The sequence below is a fragment of the Crocodylus siamensis genome, chromosome 8 (genome assembly GCF_052110815.1).
Source record: "Crocodylus siamensis isolate JL-2025a chromosome 8, ASM5211081v1, whole genome shotgun sequence".
NCBI classification, from domain to species: domain Eukaryota; kingdom Metazoa; phylum Chordata; order Crocodylia; family Crocodylidae; genus Crocodylus; species Crocodylus siamensis.
Genome location: NC_143402.1, coordinates 43,873,059 through 43,898,029, shown reverse-complemented (window position 1 = coordinate 43,898,029; position 24,971 = coordinate 43,873,059). Strand labels below are relative to the sequence as shown.

Below are 24,971 nucleotides of genomic sequence, written 5' to 3'. Positions count from 1 at the left end.
AGCCCCCCCAATGCCCACCAGCATGCAAGAGAAGCTGAGATGCCTCCTACCTTTCATGGGCCACTGCCTCCCCCTGCTTCTCCAGCAGCCAGTCCTGCTGGCGTTGGTCCTTCCATGCCTGTTGATCCCCCGCCGAGAAGAGCTCACCCATGACCTTGGCTGTCGTCACCATGCTGGCAGCTGGGGTCAACACACTGGCCAGGGAGCTGTCCCTGCCAGCCACATCTCGCATCAGCTCCTCTGAGTCCATGCGGCCGGGGTGCTGCCTGCTTGTCACACCCAGCCAACAGCTCTCCAGCTCCACGTTCTCCGCAGCTGACTCCATCTCCTTGGGGGCTGCAGAAGGAGGCAAGGAGTGAATGGCCATAGTTGGTATGTGGGCTCACTCTACAGGAAGTCATGGGGAAGCCTCACTCACCCAGGCTGGGGGGGCTGGGCCGTGGCTGCTCGTGGCCCCAGCTGATCACTTGGTACTGCTCATCCTTCATAGGCCTTCCCTTATCCCACTGGGTCTTTGCCTTCACTCCCTCCTCTGAGAACCCATCTGGCCTTTAAACAGAAGTGATGAAAGTTATTGATAGCCCTTCAAACCCCCCAGCCCCTCTCATGCCGGACAAGAGCCCTGACTTCAAAGAAGCAACTTTAGACTGGCTGGACTCAGGAAAATGCTCAGAAACACAACTACATGCTTGACAAAGGAGTGTGTTAGACAATGGGCAACCGGGAGAGGCAACAAGTAAAAGCAACAAGTCCCATGTAAAGACAACAAGTCCTGCAGGCTTGTGCCTCGCCTGGCTTACATGAAAAAATTCAGGACTCAGTGCCTGCTCTGGGTTTACATAAGGCAAGTAGAAGGACGCAAGGGGTCAGCATCAGCATTCTGCCAGGGTGGCCACAGTTTGCTGCTGCCATTTTCTGATCCTCCCAGCTGCTAGAGAGTTGGTATCCAAGGGGTGGCAGATAGGTAGTGACAGCCCAGCTCCTGCCCTGGATGGGGTGGGGAGGAGGTGGCAGTGCCAAGCTGGCTGAATCGCAGCCCCCACCCCTCCACATGGAAAACATCCCTCACTCTGGCTGAAATGGTGGTTGATGGATCAAGGTGCTTTTAGTTTGGCAGACACCTAACAAAGTGCTCCAAGCTCCTGGGCTCAGGCCACAGAAGGGGACTCCCAACAGGGTTGGGCATCTCCTCATGACAGACCAGTGCATGTTTGCTCTCCATCTCCTAGAGAAACAGGCTCAGCCCCAGTCTGAAGTAGGACACGAGCACCTGGAGACCACTGCCATGAGACAAGCACAGCTTAGGGCCAATGGGCAGCATCCAAAAGCTACCTCTTGAGGTAACAAGTCCTGCCACTGCAGTAAAGACACCCCTGTTATCCTTCCTGTGCCAAGAGAGGTGGCAGGGGTGCATACTGTGGTGGGAGGGAAGAGACAGCAGGGATACTTGCCTAGGAGAGTCTCTGGTGCCCACATCTAGCCCTGGGAGCTCTGGTGTCCTCCATAGCGAGCTGGGGCAGTAATAGTGGTGGCTCCCCTGCTCTGGGGGCTGCCCAGTGCCTGTGGGGATGGCAGATTCCTGAGGTGGGGTGAACTGCACTCGACACCGTGAGGGGGCTGGAGGCTTGGCTGAGTCCCCATGGTGCTTGTCTAGGGGCAGGCTCTGGGAACGCTGCCTTGCTGCCTCTACAGAGCTTCGATTTTGCTGGTGGGACTGCTCCAAGGGCACTGCTGTGAAGGCTGAGATGGACCCTGAAGATTCAGGAGGGTAGACGTGGTAATGGGATGTCCGGCGAGTCCTGTACTTCTCCCAGTTGGGGGGTGGGGGTCGTGGAGGGGGTGGCCCTTTCTTTCTGGTTGGACATGGGGGCTCTGGCCTAGTCGCGTCTAGCTTAGCTGAGGGGATGTCTCTTCTCTCCATGCGCCTGGGACTCGGAGGCTCTATGTTGAGGTGGCTTTCGGAGAATGCCCGTCCACGGAGTGGGCGATGCAGCAGCTCTGGCAGGCTCTCCTCATAAGCTGGGCTCTCCAGCCCTTGTGCAGCTTGATCACCGTCCCAAGAGAGGTCTAGGGAGGACGTGGCCCGGCAGCACTTGGGCCACTCTTGCTCAGAGCTCTCAAAGTGGGGCTGGAACGGCCCCCTCTTCTGGAAGCTGATCTTGTAGTGCGACAGTTCACTGCAAGAGACAGGAGGGGGCAGACAACCCAAAAACAATTAAATCACATGGTCACGTTTCGTGCCTGGCCTCAGCCTGCTCAGTGCTGCCAGGTGCTTGTCTACGGACAGGGTTACTGTCATACCCAGGGACTCTAAGGCCCAATTCCCTACTGTTAGGGCAACCCTGGTCCCTGGGAGTAACTCTAGATAGCAATAGCCTCCAACAAGACCACAAATCCTCACCACTCTGTGCTGCAGGGCCCAGCCTATTCCATTCACTTAGTGCTCTGGGCCTCTACCTATCTATTGTAGGATTTCTATGTCCCCAAATCACAGTACCATCCCCCTCCAACTCTTCTTCCCTGACCCCCACCTCAAGGGCTTCAGTGCCTAAGTTGTGCCCTGGGAACCCTGGCACGGGTAGTCTAAAGAGTTCTCAGGATATTTCCCCTAGGACTTCTGCATTTGAAACGCCCCACCATGAAGCCAGAGATGGTGCGCAGTCACTTCAGGGGGATGTGTCTGTGATACTGCCTGACACCAGAACCATAGCTGATCCCATTTCCAACCCTTCTCCAGGTGCTCCCCCCATTCAAGGTTTAGCTTGGCGTTCCAGTAACCTGGGCCAGAAGCGGAGGTTAAAGGAAAGGAGGTGGCTGGTCAGAGCACCTGGGACCAGGGCTCCAGCAATCCCACTGACTTGCTGTGTGCTCCCATTCTAGGCTGACAACAACCCAGCTTTGTAGAGCCCTCAGAGTGACCAGAGGAGCCAAGCTCAACTAGGCCCCCATGTACAGCACTACTAGGCCCCCATGCCTTGAATGGAACTGTGCTTTTCTCCTCTCCACAACCTATCTAGGCCATGGATGACCTTGGTGCTGAACAGCAGCCCTGGGAACTGGAGCTGCTGCCCACCCCTGAACTACCTACCGCTTATACTGGACAAAATGGCTGCAGGGGTGAACTAACTCCAAACAGTCTATTCTCCCCTCCTGCCCCCACAAGCCAGAGGCAAAACTAGCTGCATTGAGAAGACAGTATTGCCTAGTGGATGGTGCTGTGGGCTGGCAGTCAGGAGCTGCCACTACCCTCCCGGGTGACCTTGAGCAACTCATTTCCCTGCTCTGTGCTTCAGTTTCCCCACCTGTACTGCTGATATACCAACTTACTTTGCAAAGCACTTTACAATCTACTGATGAAAGGCACTACATGAGAGCTGGGGATTTTAGACAGACAGGGACTGTACTGCCTGCAATCTTCCAACCCATACCCCTTGGAAAACCTCTCTGCTTGCTGTGATGCTCAAGACTAGGCACACAAATCTTCGCCACAGGCATTCCCCTTTCCACCAGGGTCCTGTAATTGTCTCATACACACGCGTGCCACTAGAGCCCACAGGCAGAGAAGGAACAGCATTTATCCTAGAGACCCGTGTTCACATCCCAGCTGCCCCCCTCCCTACCCTCACTTCTGTTTGCAATCCCAAACACTGCAGTTCTCCCTGCAGTGCTAGTGTGGGAGTGTCTAAAAAAGAACTGGCTCCCTTTCCTCTGGCCCTAGCCTGGCTTCTGCACTGCTCTGGCCCTCAGGGCACACAGACCTCAGGGCGCACAGCAGAGGAGGAGCTGGAGTTGCACTGCCCCAGGACCCCACAGTGTGCCCCAAGGCGCACATGTAGCCACTGCCACCATGGCTCACAGCAGGTGGCTGGCAGGCTGTGAACAGCTGCACCAGGGTCCAGAGCCCTGTCTGTCTCTCTGGTGACAGCAGCTGCACACGCACCTCATGGCGCACAGCAGAGAAGGGGCTGGGGTTGCGCTGCCCCAGGGCCCTTCACTGCCATGTGCCCGGATCTGAGTGTGCAGCTGCTACCAGCCATGGGGCTGGGCTGGAGCTCTGGACCCCAGTACACTGGTTGCAGCCTCCCAGCTGCCTGCCATATCCATCCCAGCTACGTGCCACAGAGCCTAGACTCCTCACAGTGTGGCCTGCAGTCACCCTGTCACCTGTGCGGTTGGCAGCAGCTGCCCATAGCCACGGCCAGCTGTGGTGTACAGAGCAAAATGTCCTCGTGTGTCATGCTCTGGCATGTGTGCTGGGGTTGCCGACCCCTGCTTTAGGAGATGATGCTAGATTGCTGCGGGGAGGCCATGGCTTTCATGTACTAGGCTTCAGTGTCAACAGAGTGTGCTGGCGTCTTTAGAAACAACAACGTAAGTCTGATTTCCCCTCCGAGATGCTCCACCTTACATTTCCCCACCTGGGAAGAACACCCTCACTGTTAAGCCTCATCCAGGAATCTCCTCACTGGGAAGGTCCCCAACAAGAGGCACAGCCTTCAGACACGAGGCCTGACCTACTGGCCATTCACCAGACACCAGTTCCTGTTAAAGAACCATTTGCTGCACATAGCCTCCAGCAAGGGGCCTTTCCGCTCACTGAAAGGCCACAAACAGAGGGGAATCTGCCTTTGTTGGGCAAATGAATACCTGTAAAAAAGGAAGATCCAAGACAAAAAATCTTACACTGGGGAAATCTCATTTAAAAGGAAAAAACCTTGAAGAGGAAGCAATCACTAAAACACATACCACAAACAGTCACCCAGCTTCACTAAGCCTCCTAAAGCCATGCAACCCCCATGGAACAGATAAAGCCATGCCAATGTGCTTATTACTGGCTGAGTTGTCTGAACCTCCTCCACTGACCCTGCCACCTCAAATTCCTCTTTGCCTCCACTTGCAGGCCAAAAGTGTGTCCCTCTGCATCTCATCTTGATGTAGAGACTGGAGCACCACCACTTCCCCTCTGCTCAATCTATCAGTTCCACCCTCACCACCACTGCACACAACAAAGCCTCAGCTACCTACAGTAGAAAAGCCAGACAGCCCTATACTTTATCAGTCACTCTCCTGACACTGGGGAGAGATCAGAGCCCACAAAGCTACCACACCATGTCCACTGCACGCCACACATCCTTGTCATAGATGCCAAGGCACTGAGAAGCAAGGGCCACCACAGAAACCCCCTAGCCTAGCTGTAGATTCACACGATTTAAGGACAGCGTGGACATCACCTCGTCCAACCTCGCATCTCAGTGATCATAACCCAGTTACCGCTGTACCAAGCCCAGTAATTTATCCAATTAATATACATCTTTTGGGGCCTTCAAGCGCTACTGCAATCCAGACAAATGCTCCTAAGCATGCTAGCATGGACAGGGACATTGCATGTCCAGCTAATGAGCCACATTTTCCTGCTCATGTTTTCAAAGTGTTGAATATCACTTAAAATGCTTAGTCCTACATCTCCGTCACCAGGATGGGTTGCAGTGCAACGAGGCAAAAGGCAGAGTTAAAGTTCCTGGCATTCCCCTAATGCTGCTTTTACCATGTCAAGTATTTGGGCTTAAACAAATTTGAAATTGAATCTGAAAAGGTTTGAGCAAGCAGGTGCCTAATTCAAGGCTCCTGAATCTATCTTTAGGCACTGAGGTTGGGATTTTCCAAAGATTAATGCTCTTAAATCGCTTGGGAAATCTATTCACTCAATGCCAGGACCGTTTCCAAAAGCACCAGAGGATTGTTGTTTCAGTGGCAGTTGTCTGGAAGAACATGTGCAAACTGGGAAGCTTGTGGTGACAGCAGCTGTTTGGCATCACACACACTTGAAAAAACAGCCCTATTAGGTGCCAAATTATGGATTTAAAGGACCTAAATTGAGGCATCTACATCTGGAAACCTTGCCCTTAACAACCTTCAAGGCCTTTCCTGCCCTACATCGCTACTCTGTGCTCACAACCTTAAAGGGTTTGGTTTGGGAACTAATTCAAGCTCTTCTGCCTTCAAAATAAGCTAAAAGGCACTGTGCTCAGCAGGCTGGATGCTAGCCTCAGTTCACTGGAGCAAGGGACAGGGTCTCTGCTGAGGTGCTGTTCTGTAACTTTTCAGTAACACCCCAGAGGAAATCCCCCGCCTCCAGAAGAAGCATAAATGGAATCTCTTAGCAGGGCCAGCAGCCTGCCTGTCCCATCAGCATCCAGACACATGAAATCCCAGGAGTCATTATGGAGGCCACTTATTTTGGCTTCTGCAATCCAGATTGTCTGAGAAAGGGTCAGAGGGCAGGGGGCTTTGAACTCTTGGACACAAACTCCAAGCCACTGGTGTTCCTGACTGTGCCAGAGCTGGATTAAAAGTGAGGTTTTTTTTAGCCTGCCCACTGTGCTATGAGTTGGAGGGTTTGTAGATGAGTTAAAAAAATCCACTGGATTTGCTCAGGTGCTGATCTCTTCCACATGTGCAGAGCTGCACCGTTACTCTCAACCATCCTATGGCATCTCTTCCAAACCCATGAGTGATGGTCCCACGTTGACCATGGGGGCAATAAGGAGTTGCTTTCCTCAGGACAGGTTATTCCCTGGATAGTACCATGCACAGGTGCTGTAGGGCTGGGCAGCAGCATCCTATGGGAAGGGCAAGCAGGCCAGATGGAGGCCGCTTCTTCCAAGCTGCTCGGAAGAGCACCCAGGATAAGGAAGCACCACTGCTCCTTGGGGCCCAAGCAACCCAGCTGGAAGCGGGAGCTGAGCAGCACACTGGGATGATAGGGCATTGGTGACCCTGCTGGGCCATCCCAGCCTTGGCTTCTGCCTTCAGCTTTTAAATCAAAGCAAAACATCTGCCCCTCACCCAAGGTACCACATCAAAGGCTTCCTGCCAAGTGGGGAGTCAGTCCCCCATCCCCCAACCAGCGCCTCTTACCTCACTGACTGGCTGGCCTTCCTGTTTATCGCTGTGGGCTCCCATTCGTCCAGAGGAAATTCCTGCAAAGAAAAATCAGATGAGCAAGAATGCCAGGATAAGTCTGTGCCCCTCCCCCACATGGCTGCTTTCCCACTCCCCCTGCCCCAGACACTGCTGTCTAGCTCAAACCTCGACCTTACTCCACACACTGCCTTCCCCTATAACTGCTCCCACCTTGGGGAGCAGAACGGATGGGAGGCAGAGGTGGGGGGACATTTATATCTTTCAGCCCTCATAGTCACACTCTGCCAAAAACAGCTTTCAGATGGGAGCAGGTCTCAGCAGGGAGATGCATCCCTCTTGCTGCTAATGCCCCCCTTGCTAGTCATAAACGCATTCAGCCTATTTGCTGCTCCTTGTCCCGATTTGACTCCCACAGGGCCATGGGTGGCACTGCAACAAAGACCTTGTCCAGCTCAGCTGGGTCTGCACCACGATGTCAGGGTTTGCTGCAGCCGAGGCAGGCGGGTGTGTTCCCTACAGCACAGCAGCCCGGGCAGGTCCCATCACAGCCCAACAGGTATGGAGCCAGGCGGGGCACGAGCAGGAAAGCAGCACGCAGGGTGCTGCTGGGAGCCAAAAGCTCTCTTTCTGCTTCACAAAGCAAACATGCACCTCAGAGCACCTAAGCATTTAGGCTCTGAGTTGAACCTGGCAGGGAATTGCACCTCCAGAACCTGAGCTGAAAGCCCCAAGAGAGGCTCTGCCCCGCCTTGCCCTGGGGCCAGGCCACCAACCAGACAAACTGACTGAACGACAGCAACACACTGCCAAATCTAACATCACATGCCAAAGCTAGTGCAAAAGCTATAAAGCAGCTCAGAAAGCAATGCTACCCCATGGCACAGGGAGTTCTGCAAACTGTATAGCCACCTCCAGCCATTAGTGTTAAGGAGCTGCAGCAGCTTGAAGAACTGCCACACTCCCAGACCCCTTTCACTACACAGGAGCTGTGTCTACATGAGATATTTACTACACAGTAGATTAATTAACTGTGCAGTAAATGTCTTGGTGCACCTCTATTTGGCTGGAGTAAATTAATTTACTCCACAACAGCACATGTGTAGACACTGCCCCAGCTGGCTGAGGCTTAAGTATGCTTCAGCGCAGAGGCTGCCTGCAGGCTAGCCCCACACTGAAGCCCTCATGCCACAGCTAGCCCCTCCACAGCATGTGGAGCCAGGGGAGCAGCTCCGGGCTGGCAGGCTGACCCCCTGGGCTTCCTGCCAGCTGGGGCTGTTCCAACCTGGCTCAACATGCTGCGATCCCAGGCCCACATGCAGATGCATGCCCAGGAACAACAAACTCTGGAGTAATAAGCTCTGGAGTTTATTGCTATATATTAATAGGCATATGTAAATACACCCAGGGAGGACACATTTATTGGTTCAACACATGGTTTCATTATGTGTGAATAGTGTATTTGTTCCAGTCATGTGCCTACAGCTGGGTACATGCACCTGCCCCAGGCCACCTGGTGCTGGCCACAGTAGAGAAGACCCTGGGTCTGAGCACCCCAACAGGCATCCACTATACTCCACAGGCCACTTCTGATAAAGGAGGCATTTGTTTGCCAGGGCTATTGCTTCTCCCATATTGTGCGAAGAGAATAAAATTGAGCTCCAAGCACAGCAGAACCTGTCCAGTGACCCCACAGTAGTCCTTCTAGATATAAAAACATCCTGATTTCCAAGTCAAGATTCAGTTTTCTGCAATGACAGCTACAAGCTCAGCAACCTCCCCTGAGGGTGGAAGCTGCTGTCTCCTGCCCTACAGGGCCAGCACAAGGCAGACTTGGAAGCAGAGGCATAGCTGGGATTCAAGTACTGCATTCCCTGCTTCACACCTGTCTCTGGCTGTCCCTGTTCTCTGCTGTCTCAGCCCCACTGCAGGTGCACAAACTGCAATGCCCCACTGTCCCCTGCTGGCCAGCATGGGATCAGCACAGATGGGCTCCAGAGGAAATGCCCCCTGGCTAGTAAAGATCTCTCACAGGTGGGCAAGTATAACTGGGTGCAGGGGATCTCCGAAGCAAGGGGTGGGAAGGGATGCGTCTTGGGAGCTCAGCACAAATGGGGACTGTTTGGAGGCTCAGGGGCTGTCCCCAGAAAAGGCAGATGAGTACAGCAGGTATCATGGTCAATAGCAGGGGCAGGCAATTATTTTGGGTAGAGGGCTGCTTACTGAGTTCTGCAAGCAACTGAGGGCCATATGACAGGCAGCCCAGGGCAGATAACTATTAATTTTCTAAATTTTTTAGGGGACCCACAGGCTAGATAGAATGGCCTGGTGGACTGAATCCGGCCCCTGGGCCGCATTTTGCCCACCCCTGGTCAATAGCATGCAATAAACTACACCATCCAGGCCTCTACCTACATCTGCACTGTGTGCAACAGACAGATGTAGCCAACGGCTGCCTCCAAGTGATCCTCTGGCCATCAAGAGCCCAAAGGCACTGTCCTGCACTACAGAATCTGTCCTAACCCCTCACCCCGCTCACCTGCACTCTGCCCACAGATCAGCCGCTTCTGAGCTATAACAGCCATGGGAGAGAATGCCTCCGCTGTCCTGTGAATGCCACAGCAGCAGAAGTGGAGGCAAAGGTAAGGAGAAGGTGGGAAAAAGACGCGATTCCCAGCAATGCCAACCCTTGAGATAGGCAAATCACATCAACTGCCAAGCCCTAGGCCTCCTGACACACACACACATGCACCTCCCCAAAGGGGCAACTCATGCTGCTGTTGCAAGGCCCAGGCCCTGGAACAGTCTGCTCTGTTCCTGCAGCTGCAGGAACTTGCAGAAAATGAAAATTTTCTTGCCATTTTCCAGTTGGTCTAATAAATGGTATCATTTTGGAACCAAGAGTTCTAGTTTTTTGTATGTCTTACCGGAATGAAGCTCTTTTGCAGAGGCCAGGGCTCACTCTCCTCTGTGACCTTGTGTGAGGATGGGCAGCAGCAATCAGAGCAACGTGCCCATGCATGGGGGTGGCAGTGGTAACCATGGTGGGTGGTCTGCATGTTCCTGGGGACCAGGCCAGAGCACATGTCCCTAGAGCAGTAATGACAGGGCTCGTGAAGCACTGGCCCTGGCACAGTGCAGGTGTAAGGAAAGGCCCGGAGGTATTCAAAGTCTCTGTGCCGTGTGACGGGCTTGTAGCACACAGCAGGGTCCAGGCAGCACTCAGGGCAGGCAGCAGCATTCTGCTTCCCGGGTGAGAGTGGTGTGTAGGACTGGTCCATGGAGTGGCGCCGCAGGTCCCAGCGCTCCACATCCACAGGCTGGAAGGTGTTGGACTCTGCTGCTTTGGGCCGGAAGCTGGCTAGCTTCCTGTGCCAGCCAGGGTGGTGGGCTCCAGGGATAGACCGGCTGCTCTCTTCAAAAAACTTTCTCCTGTCAGCAAAGGGCAGGAGGACAGCATCCTCGGGCAGCCGTGGTGGGGACACTGGGGCATCTGGGCCCTTGGTATACACCTCAGCCTCATGAGGGCTTGGGGAGTCCTGAGGCAGGCGAGGCTGCAGCTTGTGCTCCGGAGACCACTTCCACTGGCGCTGGCCTGCCAGGGCCATTGGCTTCTTGTCAGGAGGAGGTGGGCAGGGGCCCTTCCTCACAGGCTCTGGCACTGGGCCTTTCCTGTCAGTCAGGTGCCTGGGGCTCCTGTTGGCCTCCTCAGTAGAAGCCACATCTGGCTTGGGATTGAGGGGCTCTGGTCTGGCTCGAGCCATGCTGGTTGAGCTCCTGTCTCCTGGGCTTGGCACTTGGCTTTCCACAGCGGAAGAGGGTGCAGGGGCAACAGGGGACGCCGGCCTGGAGGGGGTGCTCTTGGAGGGCTCAGTCTCTTCCACCAGTTCCTCCCCGCGCAGCAAGGTTGAGGAGCCCTTGCTTTTCTGGAGCTGGGCTTTTGTCTTCTGGATCTCATTGCGCAGATTAGTGGCAAAGCGCTCATTCCTTCGCCGCATATGAGCTGAGCGGTGATGCGAGGGGCCCATCTTTCTATTGGCTGGCCTGCTTTTCTCATGCTCTTTCCCCTCTCTTGCCAGCATCTCAATACTGCAGCCAGGCATCAGGCTGGCAGACCACTGCAGAGCAGCTGGCTCCCCTGGCTCATCACTTGGCCTCTCTGGCTCTGGGGAACACCTGTAGGGTGACTGGCAATGCCCCACATCCTGGGCTGAGCCTGCAGAGCACTGGGATTCTGCAGCATGGTCATTAGCCCACTCCTTGGCCACAGCTGGGTCACCACAGGGCGGGTCTTTGGCAGCCAGGGGGTACCACATTGGGCTCTGCTGCTCTGAGTGCAAAGGGGACACAGTCCACTGGTGCCCATCCTGAACAGGCAGCACCTGGGAGTCCTGGCTGTCACTGGCTACTTCCAGAGAGTGCAGTTGAGATGCCAGAAGTTGCTCAGGGGCACTGTGCCGGTGAGCCATATGCCCTTTCCAAGGAGAAGGGGGCAGATCACCATTGGCTGTTACCTCTACCATGGCACTTGTGTCCCTGCCAGGGGCACTTCTGTCCCGATACAGCCCATGCACCCCTTGAGGATGCTCCAAGCTCTCTCTCATAAGCTGCTCGGTGGTGCGCTGCTGCCTGTCTGGGTGGGAGCTCAGCATGTAGTACTGGTCAGCCGAAAGACGCTCCTTTGGGTAGCCTGGGCACATCCCCAGAGCCTGACCACAGGGCCCCTCGTGCTCTTTGTCATGCAGCGACAGGAAGGTGTCTGAGGTCCACCTGCCTTTGAGCTGCATGGAGTCAGGTGGGGCAGACGCACGACGTTTGTCTATGCCAGGTGGCTGCGGGTTGGAAACCCGAAGGCTGTCTCTCCTCATGGGGGGCTGGGGAGGGATGGGTGCTTTAGAAGAGCTTGAGAAGTTGCTCTCGTGAGGGCAAGAAGATGGTCTGGAGTTGGGTGCTGGGTGGCCACCTAGCTGATGCAAGCCAGCTCTGCCTGGGGATTCGGCCCCATCTGTGCCTGTCTGCAAGTAGCGCCCGTCGTGATGCTTGCAGGGGCCTAAGCCCTGGAGGATGGAGTCGGTGGAGGAGGTCTCCTCAGGCCGCAATGACAGGGCATAGTCTGAGGCGTTGGAGCTGGCTGAGAAGGAGCTGTAGGCTGAGTCCCTCTTGTTCTGGTACAAGCTCTGGTCAACAGGGGAGAGATGGCCTTCGTAGTAGGCCTGGCTGGGCTGGTCCAGGCTCTCCATGCTCCCAATGGAGCTGCTTTTGTCAGTGCTGCAATGGCGAGAGATCTGGTTCCACTGCAGAGACAGATCACTGTGGGGGAAGGGAGAAGAGAGGGGACAACCATTAGGGGCTGTCTGGCAAACAACTTCTCCTCAGCCAACCCATGTCAAGAGCAGAACCCAAGGTCCTTGGCCCACTAACTGGAACACACCCCGTCTCCCCCCCACAAGGACCAAAGTTACACCCCTCTGCTCAGCCCAGAGCATAGGGCCCTGCTGCCAGACGCAAGGGTGAGAGGCATTGCTGGTGAACACTGGAACCAGCCAGTGATGCTTGCCATTGTGCAAGCTGAGGTGAATGTATTGTGAGCTCCAGATCTTCTGCCACTCCCTGGCCAAGACAAGGACTCCTGTGTCAGCTGCTCCACTGCAGGTACAGCACCACACAACGCACTTTAAATCACAAACATCTCATGCCCTCAACCAGGACCAGCACTGAGACAGAAGTGTCCCTTCCTCCCCTGCCACAGCACCACTGTCACCCTCTTGCCATAACATCCCCCCAGGATGCCACATGGGTCTAGGCTGGCATGAAGAGCCCAGGAACTGGCTCCCTGGAGATGTAATCTGGTGTCAAACCCAGTTCTAGGATTTCATGTACACTAGGTCAAGTGATCCCAGCAAGATAGGCATCTAAGTGTTTCTTGAAAGTGTCCAGAGTAGGTGTATGTACCACTTCTGGGGGACTCTATTCCAGCTCTGGGGACACAGACAATAAAGTTTTTTCTCATGTCCAGCCTAAAAGAGCCTTCCCAGAGTTTGTGACCATTAAACTTTTCTTTCCTTGGGATGCCCTTGTGAACCAGCGCTCTCTCAGCTCCTGATGCACACCCCTTACATACCTATAGGCAGCAACTAAATCCCTCCTGAGCCTTTGCTTCTCCAGGCTGAAGAGTTCCATGCCTCCCAGCTTCTCTTCCTAAGGCCTGCTTTCCTGACCTCTGATCGTGCATGTGGCTCTCATCTGGACTCTCTCAAGCTTCTCCACACCCTTTCTAAAGTGCGAAGCCCAGAACTGGATGCAATATTCCAGCTGCGGTCCCACCAGGGCGAAGTAAAGTGAGAAAACTACTTCCTAGGTGAGCTGGTGCAGCTCCAACCACCTTGGTGCCCCACTTTTATCCCAGCTCTGAATTCAGCCCTGGTGCCTGACCCTTCTGCTTAGTGGGAACAGAAGAATTTGTAGCTGAAGGGAGCCTGTGGGCCTTTTCACCGATGCTGGTGTGAAAGCAATAGCTGGCTGGAGGTGAGCAGGACCCCAGCAGAAAGGCATGCAGTGTGCTCTCTCCCGCTCCACCCCAGGACTCTGGGGTGATCTGGCATTCTCAGCCTTCCCACTTGGCCAACAGAGCTGGAATTCATTAGCTCCTTTGCTGGCAAGGAATCCCGTTCCTCCATTGTCACCACCCTTCCTGCTGAGAGCAGGATCGGAGCTCTGACAAAACAAAACCAGAGCTAAAAACAGGGAAATCTTCCACTGGGGAGAAAAAGAATCAGCCAACAAAAATCCAGAGTCAGGTCATTCTGCTTAGACAGATCTTGGGTGCTCAGCCCAGCTCAGAGACCTCTGCAATCCTTCAGCAATGCCCCAAAACACCCCAGGTGGGAGGCATAAGTTTGGCAAGAATTGGATCCAACAAGAGAAAGAACATAGGGAACTGGAAACAATGCGGTACCAGGCAGAAAATTCCAGGGCAAGATGAACACAGACTATAAATACTACTCTAGAGAGATGGACAATGAAACAGCCTAAAGTCCTCTACAGGACAGCAGTGACTTGGCTTTCCCTTGGACAGAACTCCTTACATACCCAGCCAGAGAGAGAGGAAGGTAGAGAGTGCAGACAGATACTTTTAAAGGCAAATAAACGCTTCAGGGGAAGTTGCAATTAGTGCTCCCAAGCCCAGAGAATTCAGAGGTGAAGGTCACATCCAACTGAAATCTAGGCAGGCTCAGGTCTGCTTAGGGCAGCCAGTCAGCCCCACCAGAGCAGAAACAGAAACAGTGTCAGGCATCTTCATTGGATCTGGGGCTACACATCCATTGGTGGTAACCATGTAATGATAACTAGTGCTTCAAGATGGGGCCCTGAGTGATGCTGAAGACTCAGAGAGGCTAAGGGCAGAAGGTGATGGTTGCATTGGGAAGGTGAGTTTTATAGGCAAGTGCCCTCCAGCATTGCACCCCAGGACTTAGAGTGAACAGTTAATGAGATCCCCACCCCCAGTACCCACAGAGTCTGCATGCCCCAAATTGTGAGGGCTATGTGAGCAGCTCCAATAAGCCTAGTCTATCTAGAATAGGTTGCAGATGGAGGTTCAGGAGCACCATGCCAATATAAGACCCCACCATGCAGGTGCCCAGGGACTCACCTGGTATCACATCCTGAGTGCCAAGACAGACTGAAGGCATCTGAGGGACAGTGCATGGTGGCAGACTCATTCCGGACCTCTGAAAACTTAGCCAGGTGCCATGAATGGGGCCTGATGACGGGCACGTTCCTCCTGCCAAAAGCAAAAACAGAATGACAAGAATGGAGAGGAAGCTGGCCTGAGGAACCAAGGCTGAAGTCACTTCCTGGAGAGCTTCCCGTCTACGCCAAGAGAGGAGGAGGAGGAGGAGGGCTCCATATTAGGAGGCACCAGGAGTTCCCTATTATGTCACTGGCTTCTTCAGGACATCCCCTCCCCAAACAGACTGGGGTGCTGAGGGCAGGAAATTCCCTGTTATGTCACTGGCTTCTCTGAGACATTCCCCATCCCTGCCACTGAGGGGGCTCCCCAGGCCCCAGATGTCCCCTGACTGGTGACCCTTACATACAGCGTGACACTAACCCAGCCCAGCAGAAAGGATGTAGTCAGCATGAGGGAGTTGCTGCTCATCTTACAGCATGCTCTTGGACACCACAAGGGTTCAGGACCTACAATGAACCCCCTCCCCCTTCACAGCTTGGAACCATCCCTGCTGCTGCCTCTCCACGCCTACCACTGCAGGGGGTGGGGGGCAGCGATGAGCAAAGCTTCCCACTGTGGGGTACAATGGGAGGAAACTTTCTCCCACCCCCAGCAATTAGAGAAGGGGCCATCACCATATGGTTTATCCTCCCTACACGCCCCATGGGCATTAATTAGTTTGTTGCCAAGGGCGTGCTACTAACCCCTACACACACATACATATGCGCAGGCCAGTTCTCTTTATCCCAGTACCAAGGTGAGATTTGTGATATTCAGCATATCCTTATAGCATCAACTCTCAGACACACAGAATTCTGTACAAACTTCAGCTTTTACTTGGAAAACAGTTAACTTTCTCACTGATATTTTGGAAAACACGAGCACAAAATGCTCAGACACAGGAGACTGAAAAGCAGCCCCACCTGGCAATCTGTAGGTCTGAAAATCTCAAGATTTCTCCACGGATCTCATGATTTCGAGGATCTGACTCACAGAGCTGGAAGAACCACCCACAGGCACCCACGCACTTGCTGCACCACTCTGACCCACACCCTCTGTAGGCATGACTTCAACAGGCGGGCCAACCTGGAAAAAGCTAGCTCATGCCAGGAAGCCAAGACAGTGCCCTAAATTCAGATCTCAGCCACCTACTCTGAGAAACTGCCTGAAGCCTGGAAGCCCCAGCTCTAGAGTTCAGAGCCTGGCTCCACCTTGCTCTAGCATGGGCCTGGCATTGCAATCGGCTCTGCAGGGAAGGAGCAGGCACAGAACCAGGCAATCCATCCCTGTGGTTCACAGCTCTGCACCAGCCCTGGGGGGAGCATGCCTGTTGTGGCAGGAAGCCACCTTTGTTTCTCCCCAAAATCTCTACCCTGTGACAATGTGATTAGGATGGGCCCAGCAGAGGAGACACTCCTTACCCTATCTCTTTAGGGTAACCTGAGCTGGATACATTTCTGAGGGAGGGGGGAAACCTGCTTCCTCTGCCTACGTGACTGGTATCAGCTACCTGGGTGAAGGGCATCTACCTGGTGGGCTAGAGTCTGCCCAGCAACTAGTGATGTATTTCAAATTGGCTGGCCGACAGCCAACAGCTGCTGGCCTCCATTGGACCAGGTGAACGAGGTCACAGGGGCTATATAAGTTAAGACTGCCCAGGAGGAGGGGGCAGCAGCCACATGGGGGACTTGGACTTAGAGAGGAGTCTTACCATCTGAAACTGGCTCTCTCCCCCATAGCTCAAGAGCTAGGAACGGCCTGCCTCCAGAGGGAATCTCCAACAGCCTCGGGATGATACTTGTGAGTAAACTACTCGAGAGCTGATTAGATATATAGCTTGTAGCAATTCAGATGCGTGATCAAGTGTTTTGCTCTACGGGATTTCTATGATATTGCTCTATCATGTTCCCTGGTTTCACCCTACCCCGTAATCAATAAAGTTCTCCTTTGTGACCAGTGTAGGAGACTTATTGAGGGGTGGGTCTAAATTATGCCTAAGAGACCCCCTTAGGTCTGCGGACTAAGGGAGACTTTCCTTTTTTGCCCCCGATTTGGAGAAGTGCCCCAAGTGCCTGTACTGGGTCAAGTACCCGTACGACTATTAGGCCTGCGTTTCCCTGAGGACACAGAGCCAAGAGAGTCCCTTCTCAGGGTGGTGGCAGCTTACGTTACCCCCAGGCTAGTGAGTGTGCTCCAGGAAGGGGGGGTCAGCCGGACGCAAGGCGCCCCCAGGGAGGCACTCGGAGCCTGGAAGGTGGTCAGGTGCAGTGAGGTGGGTGGCTCAACGCAGGAGCACCCGCTACTGGCCCGCCACATCTGTGACATGGTAAGAGGGATAGATGCTATCAAATGACAAAAGGGCTGCTCTGTTACTGCCAGCCGAAGCTGAGCAACCCAGAAGCAGGAGCAGCAAGACCAGAGGCGATGGTGAAGGAGGACACAGGGTGGGGAGCAAACTAGGCTGGCAGGAGGCAGCAGATATCAGGGGGACTCTGCCCTGACTGAATAGGTTAGACTGCATTCCACCACATCCAAGGCCTTCCGGACACAAGGAATTGCAGACCAAGGAACAGCACACAAGGGGAGCATTGTACTGAGTCCCTTAGGTTCTTGGTTCCTCTACTCCCTACATGTATGTGCTGGATCCACGGCTCCAGCCCAATGTGCATTGCAGCGTTGGAGTCCAGGAACAACAGGAACAGCAGCTCAGCAAGGAGCTGGATGAGTCACAGCAAAGGCAGGCTGGGGCTCACAGGCATGAGACGGACATTTTGGCCACAGGAGTCCTGTGGGAGTGTGTGGATAGAGCTGTGAGCTGACAGCAGTCCCCTTTCCCAGAACAGCCCCCAGCTGGAGGCTTCACAGCTGAGAACCGTGCGTGAGGAGGGGGCTCGTGGGAAGAGTGGCTTGAACCAGTGGATCTCAGGATGGTAGCCCAGTCCCTGGACAGGAACTAGAAAACAAGAAGCAAGCAGGCTTAGGATTCTCAGGGAGGAGGAGAGCAGGATTTTAGGCCTGGGGAGGAAGGGAGGGCAGGAAGGGGACTGGAGCTTGAGGTGTCTATTTCTTGGTTCTGAACAGGGCTCAGGAATCAGTAACCTCCTTGGAACTGTTCCTGCCTTGGCAATCAGATCATCCACTGCCAATGCAGCAGGAAGCCCTTCCTGGCATGGGAATGCCCAGGACACAGACAGAGCTTGCCCCAAATCATCAGATAGGCTGAGGATGAGGACAGTCACACAGGAAAGGGGACTGAGGGGCTCCCTCCTTCCAGGGCTTGATGACGTCTTAAAACCTGAACATGGGTGACCACTCCACAGGGCTCTATTAATGGATCTGGGTCAGGACTGAGGGGCAAGAGGATGTCCATTTGTCCAGGGGCCAGAAGAAAGGCCTGAGAGGAATCAGCAGAGCTGGAGGGGGCAGGGAGGAACCAAGGACAGGGATAGCAGGGGCTCTTCAGGCTGAGTCTGAGGGGCCTCAGAAGAGCTGGCTGTGCTTAAGTAGGTCAGAGCTGGGATAAGAGGGGGCTGCAGGACAGGACTGATGGATGCCACCAGACAAGGGTGCATACATGGATGTAACCAGGGTCAGGATAGCAGAGGGCTACAGGGGCGTTCAGACAGTGGTGTTGGGGCCAATGCCCATTGTGGGCAGGGAACCAGCTGCCAACACTGATGGGCTAATGAAACCCACCAGGCTCCCACTGAGCCAGGACAGCAGGCAGAGCCCCTCTCACCTGCACCCAGTGCAGCCCCAGTGACCATCAGCAGATGCAACTACTGGTCCCAAGGCTCCAGGGCCTGCTGGGGAGGTACAGGGGAGGAGGGATGTCAGTCTGGCAGTCTCTGCCAGCTCTCAGAGGTGCTGGGCAACACAGGCCTGGGCACTGCCTGTATGCTGTATGTATCATTGTGGTGACCACGAAGCAGGGAAGCAGGCAGCACCAGCACTCAGAACTGGGCAGCAGCAGACAAGTGGAAAGGAAGCTGTTGAGTGAGGGTCAGGGCCGTGCACCGATAGCACAGCAATAACACCATGATTTATGGGCTCTGTGGGGTCAGTGCTTGGGTGTGAAGAGCAGGTCCCTGCCATGTGTTGCTGCAGTTCTGCTCGCTTGCACCACGGGAAACAGGAGGCCCTTCTCCTGTAGAGGAGAGGGGCAGCTATGATATACCCCACCTCCCTCGCACAGGAAGGCCTCGAATGGAGGCCAATTCTCAATGCAAGTCCTCAACAGAGAGCAAGATCAGGGAATAAGTCGAGGAGGCATCTACCACAAAGGCCAGGGGGGCTGGGGGACCCCAGCTTCTTTTTCAGGGTATCCTAGTACCAGGTGGCAGAGGCCAGCATCACAAGAACGACAGCTGCACAGGACCTCTGAATGAGCAGGCAGTCTCAGACCTCTCCTGCCATGACTCTTGGGATAGGGGCAGCCTCAGGTTACATGCGCTGTAGCACCCAGCCTGAAACAGCCCCAAATATAATCAGGGCTTGATTGTCCTTGCCCAACAGCTTAACAGTACCCAGGCCCAGCTTCTAATCCCCAACCAAATAGGGCTGGTCACCCCAACACACTCAAAAGGCCTTACACAAGGGCCACAGCAGCACTCATTCACTCACTGGACATCTTCCCTCATGGCCTGTTCTAACAGGAGCTGGGGTGGAAGTCACCGTGCTGGAATCCAGCCAGATACAAGGGCTGATGCCCAGCACAATCCAGACCAGTTCTGCAGGGTCAGAAGCCCAGTGTTCCCAGCAGCACAGCACCTCCTAACATCACACTGGGTTCAGGTCCAGGGAGCCCAAGACCAGCCTGCACAGTACTTGACTGAAGCCTGTGGTCCTGCAGTCAAGGCAGCTTGGCCACACAATGAGCTCCCAGGACATGTGTCAAAGTGTTGGGAACTGTGCCAGGCTAAACAGTGCTGGGGACTGGAAGCAGAGAGCAGACCAGAAACAATAGGCTGAACCCCCATCTCCCCCCTGCACAGCACTGTCCCAGTGGCAGCTGGCAATGTCGGAGAACAGAGACGCCATGATGCCAGAGCCCAAAGACGAAACGCTGATCTCCACCCCTTGAGGGACCCTCAGACCCAGCCACTGAGTCCTTCTAGGTTGCCTTTATCTCCAACTCGTGAAATCTGTGTAACCAGGGGCAGGCAGAAAGGGAAGAATCATAGAGCTGGGTACACCTCCCCACTCCACTGCAGGAATCAAAATGTCCTCAGCTGCAGATAAGAAAGGGGACAGCAGGCTCATCCCGTCTTGGTTTGATACTGCCCAGCTAGAGCTCTTGGGGGAGAAGGCCAGGCCACAACAGTAGCTGAGGCAGCTGAACCCATGACAGGCCCATCTGGGTCAGAACTGTCCTTCTATGACCCTCAACCTAAACCCACTCTCAGCTCCCTGGCTGCCACCAGCCCTGCCTAAACCTTGACCAGCAGGGGCTCTTCAGCCAGTGCCCTTGTTGTCAATGGCTCAAGAAACCTTGCCTGTACCGTGACTTTGCTGCTGAAAAAAATAAAGCAGAAGCAGCACAAGCAGTGGGGATTCTCTTGTTCCTGAGAGGGCCGTCAGGCACTGCTAGCTACTTCTGGAAGAGCACATGGCTGTGGGTCAGGAATGAGGGGCACCAGGAGAGCTGGGAGGGGGAGCACAAGGCTAAGACAGTAGGGGCTGTGGGGCAGGACTGAGTGACACAAGTGGAGCTGGGGCTCAGCACAGAAATGGAGGGAGTTGCTTTGCAGTTTCTGAAGCAGCAGCTCTTGGATAGGGAGCCCCTAAGACAGGGCACTTAACAGGGCAAAGGGCTTTAAGGCAGAATGAGCTACTACATGGAGGAGGAGCACCTGGCTCAGGTGCGGGTGGGGCAGTGCAGCTGTTGCTAGGGAGAAGCAGGATACAGCCTCTCTCTCCTGGCAGAAGGGATCACACCTAGCAACAACAAATTGGGAGCAAGCTCTGCTGTCCCCATCTGGCTCCCAGGCCAGTCTCCATCCAAAGCAAATACAGCTACTACCCAAGAGAGGTCCAGTGTTCTGGGCAGAGGAGCCAGGGCAAGGTGGGGAAGTCCCCTCGAGCCCAAGGGCCCCGCACTTACCATGGTGAATTCCAGGGAGCTCCAAGCTGGGGTTCCCCTGAAGCCTCAGGGTGCCGGCATCCCCTGCCACCAACTTGCTACTCTGAGTCCATTAACAGCCCTGCCCTTCTTGCAGGGTACAGAGTCCAAGCCCCTCTCCAATCCCGTGGAGCCCAGGTGCCAACAAAGAGCACCAGGGAGCCAGTGCTTCAGGGCAGTTGTTACCCACCAGGGGCCAGGGCTAGTACTGCTGAGACAGATCCCAGTGTGAGGGCTCCTTGCTGGGCAGTGTGGAGCCCTGCCTCCCCAGACTGCACAGCCTATCCCCTGGTCGCTCTGGGGCGAACAGGAGCAGCCAGGAAGGGAGTGAGGAAGTGATGTTCAGGGAAGATAACAATCCGGACAGCAAAGAATTCACTACAATAATGAGAGAGAAAACAGCCAAGAGGGCTGGGTGGGAGAGGATCTGGGGGCTTCCTGGTTCAGTGTGGCCACAGAGGAGGAAACTAGGAGAGTGGGCAGCTCCCTGATCTACAAACATTGAGGGCATTGGCTGAAGGGCCCCTGCTGGGCAATGCTTCTGCAGGGAAGGTGGCAGCTGGGGAGCTGCGAGTGGGCTCAGAAAGAGGGTCATGGAGGGACAGTCCCAGGTCATGGGGTCAGTTCCCTCTGCCACTGCAGGCTGTAGCCTGAGTGAGAACTATATTCCACTGGGGCATCCCAAGGACTGAGGTGTCAGTGCCCTGGGTTACTAAGCAGGTGGCTTCAGCTAGCATCCCATGATGATGGCTCCCCCTTGCCAAGTCAGCAGGGGGCTGGCAGACGGGGCACAGCCTTGGACACAGGCTGCCTCCCAGGGTCCCTGACTGAGAAATGATGGTTCTGGAGACCACAGGTTTCTGGGGAATCAAAGCTTGGACTAAGGGGTTCAAACCAAAATACACAGCCTGCCCAGTGGGGGCAGCAACTCAGTGTATGCCCTGAAGAGGAGACAACAGAGTTGAGCAGCTTACCTCCTCTGCCCATGGTCTGGCCCCTGAGGATATGCTATACAGACCAGAACTCCTCCAAATTAGAGGCAGGCATGGGTGAGGAAGAGGCAAACAGCACAGGTGCACATGCCCCAGCATGCTGGAGCACCCCTGCATCAGGGAGTCTTGGGGGAGTGGTGGATTACCTGCAAACATCGGTCAGGGTGCCAGGGAATTACATTGCAACCTTGTGTTTAACAGACACTGGTAGGGCTGTGCATGGGCACAGGAAGCCTGGACTCAGGACAACAGGGGGCTGTGGGTCAGCAGTGAGGGGCACCAGGCAAGCAGTGGCAGCAGGCTAGGCCTGGGGGGGGAATTTGCTTGCTAGTTCCCCACATCTGGCAGCCCTTCTCCTCCACTCCACTGCAGGAACCAAAATGCACTGAACACGCAAGTAAGTTGGAAAGCAGTAAACGACTGAAGCATATGACAGGGCAGTACAGCATGCCCACCACGGACGTAGAGAGCTCCCACCACCAGGAGCCTTCTCTCAAGCCCTGGGGTTCAGGGCAGTCCCCTCCTCTGCTCAGTTTAGCTATGGCACAGAAAGTACATATTCAGCCTGCGGCCTTACCAAGATCTGTCCTCCCTGCTTGCTCCCTTACTACAGGGGGTAGAGTCCTCATGGACAGGAATTCAAGCTAGAGCCAGCAATAAAGCAATGGCAGGGGCCCTGGGGACAATAGGCAGTCACTGACCCAGGGGGGCAGTCTGATCTACTCAGGGCTCAGTTGAGCCTGCCTTTGTTTGGACACCCCCTTCCTGTGAGATCACAGCCTATCCAGTCCTGGATGGACTCTGGCTAGGGCTGAATAGGGATGAATTTTGGGGGCGGAAGAGGGGAAGTGGGAGACACAGTAGGATCTAGGCCATCACACTGGTTCAGCCACCCATGCTCTGCTGCTATTTGTAGCTTGTTTTGCTGAGACTGAAGCAGCTGCAGCCACTTCCCTACCCTGAGCAGCTGGGCTTCTGCCTCCCACAGCCTCCCCCACCAGCCCAACCTGAGCCCTTGCACAGGAAGCCGGGTGGGAAAGAACCGCAGGCAGCATGAGATCATGGGCAAGGAATTCCACAGCCAGCTTTGCCAGGTGGGAAAGACAAGGGAGAAATGGCTGGCCCAGAGCAGCCCTGTCAGCCACAACACAGAGAGTAAGTGTGCCAGGCAGAAGGCTGGCCAGGGCTCTGCGACACTGCCTGCCTCTGCTCTGGCCGTAGGACCAGGCCACACTGCAGCTTATGGGCCTGGACTGGTCTGAGGTAGCCACAATGCATGTAGGAATTGTCCTCAGATGGCCGAATTTGCTTCTATTTCACTCCATCCCAATGTCCAACCAATAGCCAACAGCCACCGAGGGAGATGCCACACTGGAGCTTCTGACAGAGATTACCAGCTAGAGCTGGGGGCAAGGCTCGAGGGGACAGGGTGAGCTGGGTTCATCTGCACTCGAAGACCCCAGGAAGACAACGGGGAACTACCTCAGAGGGGAGGGCACTGAGTCACCTAGGCACAGGCCCCAGGGAACATGACACTGCTGCTTGCCAGCCTGCATCAGAGCTAGGGCTTTGTGAGTCCATCTGTACTAGGGATCAGGAGAGTGGCCAATGGACACCATTAAGCCCACTGGCTTCTCTCAGAAGGAGAGGCAAGGCCCTCTCACTCCCATTAGAAAGGCTCAGGCTAGAGGTGGCTGTGGAGCCAGAGACCACCAGTTGCCCAGTCCCACATTGGGATGGTCTCAAGTGAGCCACAAGGAGTGATGGGGAACCAAGAACCAAGCCGTCCCTTCCCCTGCACAGGGCAGGGAGCTGTGGAAGGCCAAGACCAGACACCTTCCCATCACAGAGGACACTCCAACACGTGCTGTGCTGCTCTCCTGGAGGAGTGAGGTCTTGGCTGAGAAAGCTCAGGGCCTTTTAGAAGGAAAAAACAGATGCACATTCCAGCCACAGGAGGGTGCCAGAAGCTAAGGCAGCGAGCCACAGGTCTAGTGAGAGCCCCAAGGCCCTGCACCACAGCTCCACACCCGTGCCAGCAACCATGGCAGCCTCCACACCTGGCCCTAGCGCCAAGGGGAGGGATGAGTCCACTTGGCCAAAGCTGCGACCTCATCTCTCCAATGCCCGGGTTGGTTCTTGGGTCCGCACAGTCCAGCCTCACCTAGCAGCCCAACTCCTTGGTATCTGACATTGAGGAGCAAACCACAGGCAAAGACACTGCAGAGGGTGCCCTTCAGACTAAATAGCATCGAGTTCACATAACTCCTCCCTGCCCTGGGGTCACCGTCATAGGGCTGTGGGGTACCCAGACAGAGAGGATGGCCCAGCCCAGAGTTCCCTCATACCCCATGAGCTGAGGGAGTTGGGCACCTTCCCAGCAGAGACCCAAGGAGGTTCAGCTCAGCCCCTCAGGGAGAGGTTGCAGCTGCCCTATTGCCCATGTCCCTGGAGCATCAAGTGCCTATGGAGAGGGCAAGCATGGCACTGGACCCTGGACCCAATCTGAATTCAATGCTCAGTGCCCAGGCCTCTCTCCCCACCCCACAGCCATACACTTGCTCCCAGCTCAGTGGGGAGAGGGCCAGCACACACATCTAGCTCTGCTCTAGTAGCTTGGGCCAGTGTATCACTAAGGACAGCAAGACCCTCCCTGGCCTCCCACGGCCAGAATCAACTTTCAAATCATACTGGGAGATGAGGTCAGGTGCAGGGGAAGCACACACAGCTTATCTTTCTGCAAGCAGAGGAGATGCAGTCTGCCCATAACACTACACCCCCCCTCCCACCACCACCACCACCACAGTGAGCAGGGAGCCCAGTCCAGCTCATATAGCCTCCCACCCTCAGGTCACCTCCCACCTGATCCCAAACTCCCTTCTGCCACAGGATAGCAAGGCCTAGCTGAGGACAGAGTGGGACAAGTAGGGAAAGCAGAAAAGGCCCAGCCCCCACCTCTGACCCCACACACAACACGGCCAGCCCTGGATCCAGGCCCAGACACAAGGCTCCCAACATGCAGCTGAGTCAGTGGCACAGAGAGCTCCCTCCAAAAGGATGAGCAGGGCCTGTGCTTTCTGGGACAACCCCTCAGGCCCATAATTTCCAGGGATGCTGCTGGCACAACTCACAGCATATACTACACACCTGTCAGGGGATTGAGGGGTGCCTGCACACAGACCCACAGCCCAGCTGCCTCAGACAG

At 55.0% G+C, this 24,971-nt stretch overlaps 1 protein-coding gene across 7 annotated transcripts in view; it reads right to left on the bottom strand.

Moving 5' to 3' along the window:
• The window catches only part of SHROOM4 (shroom family member 4), a 62,441-nt gene that overhangs the window by 8,357 nt on the left and 29,113 nt on the right, over positions 1-24,971 (bottom strand). For 6 of the 7 annotated variants that reach the window (XM_090059713.1, XM_090059716.1, XM_090059718.1 and 3 more), the window contains 6 exons: positions 14,573-14,704; positions 9,849-12,231; positions 6,919-6,980; positions 1,452-2,177; positions 419-549; positions 51-336 (listed from right to left, as the gene is read on the bottom strand). In XM_090059713.1, the coding sequence (XP_089915839.1) occupies positions 51-336; positions 419-549; positions 1,452-2,177; positions 6,919-6,980; positions 9,849-12,231; positions 14,573-14,704 (3,720 nt within the window). Of the gene's footprint in view, positions 1-50; positions 337-418; positions 550-1,451; positions 2,178-6,918; positions 6,981-9,848; positions 12,232-14,572; positions 14,705-20,756; positions 24,518-24,971 lie in introns of those variants that run through there. The other variant, XM_090059719.1, reaches the window with a different exon arrangement.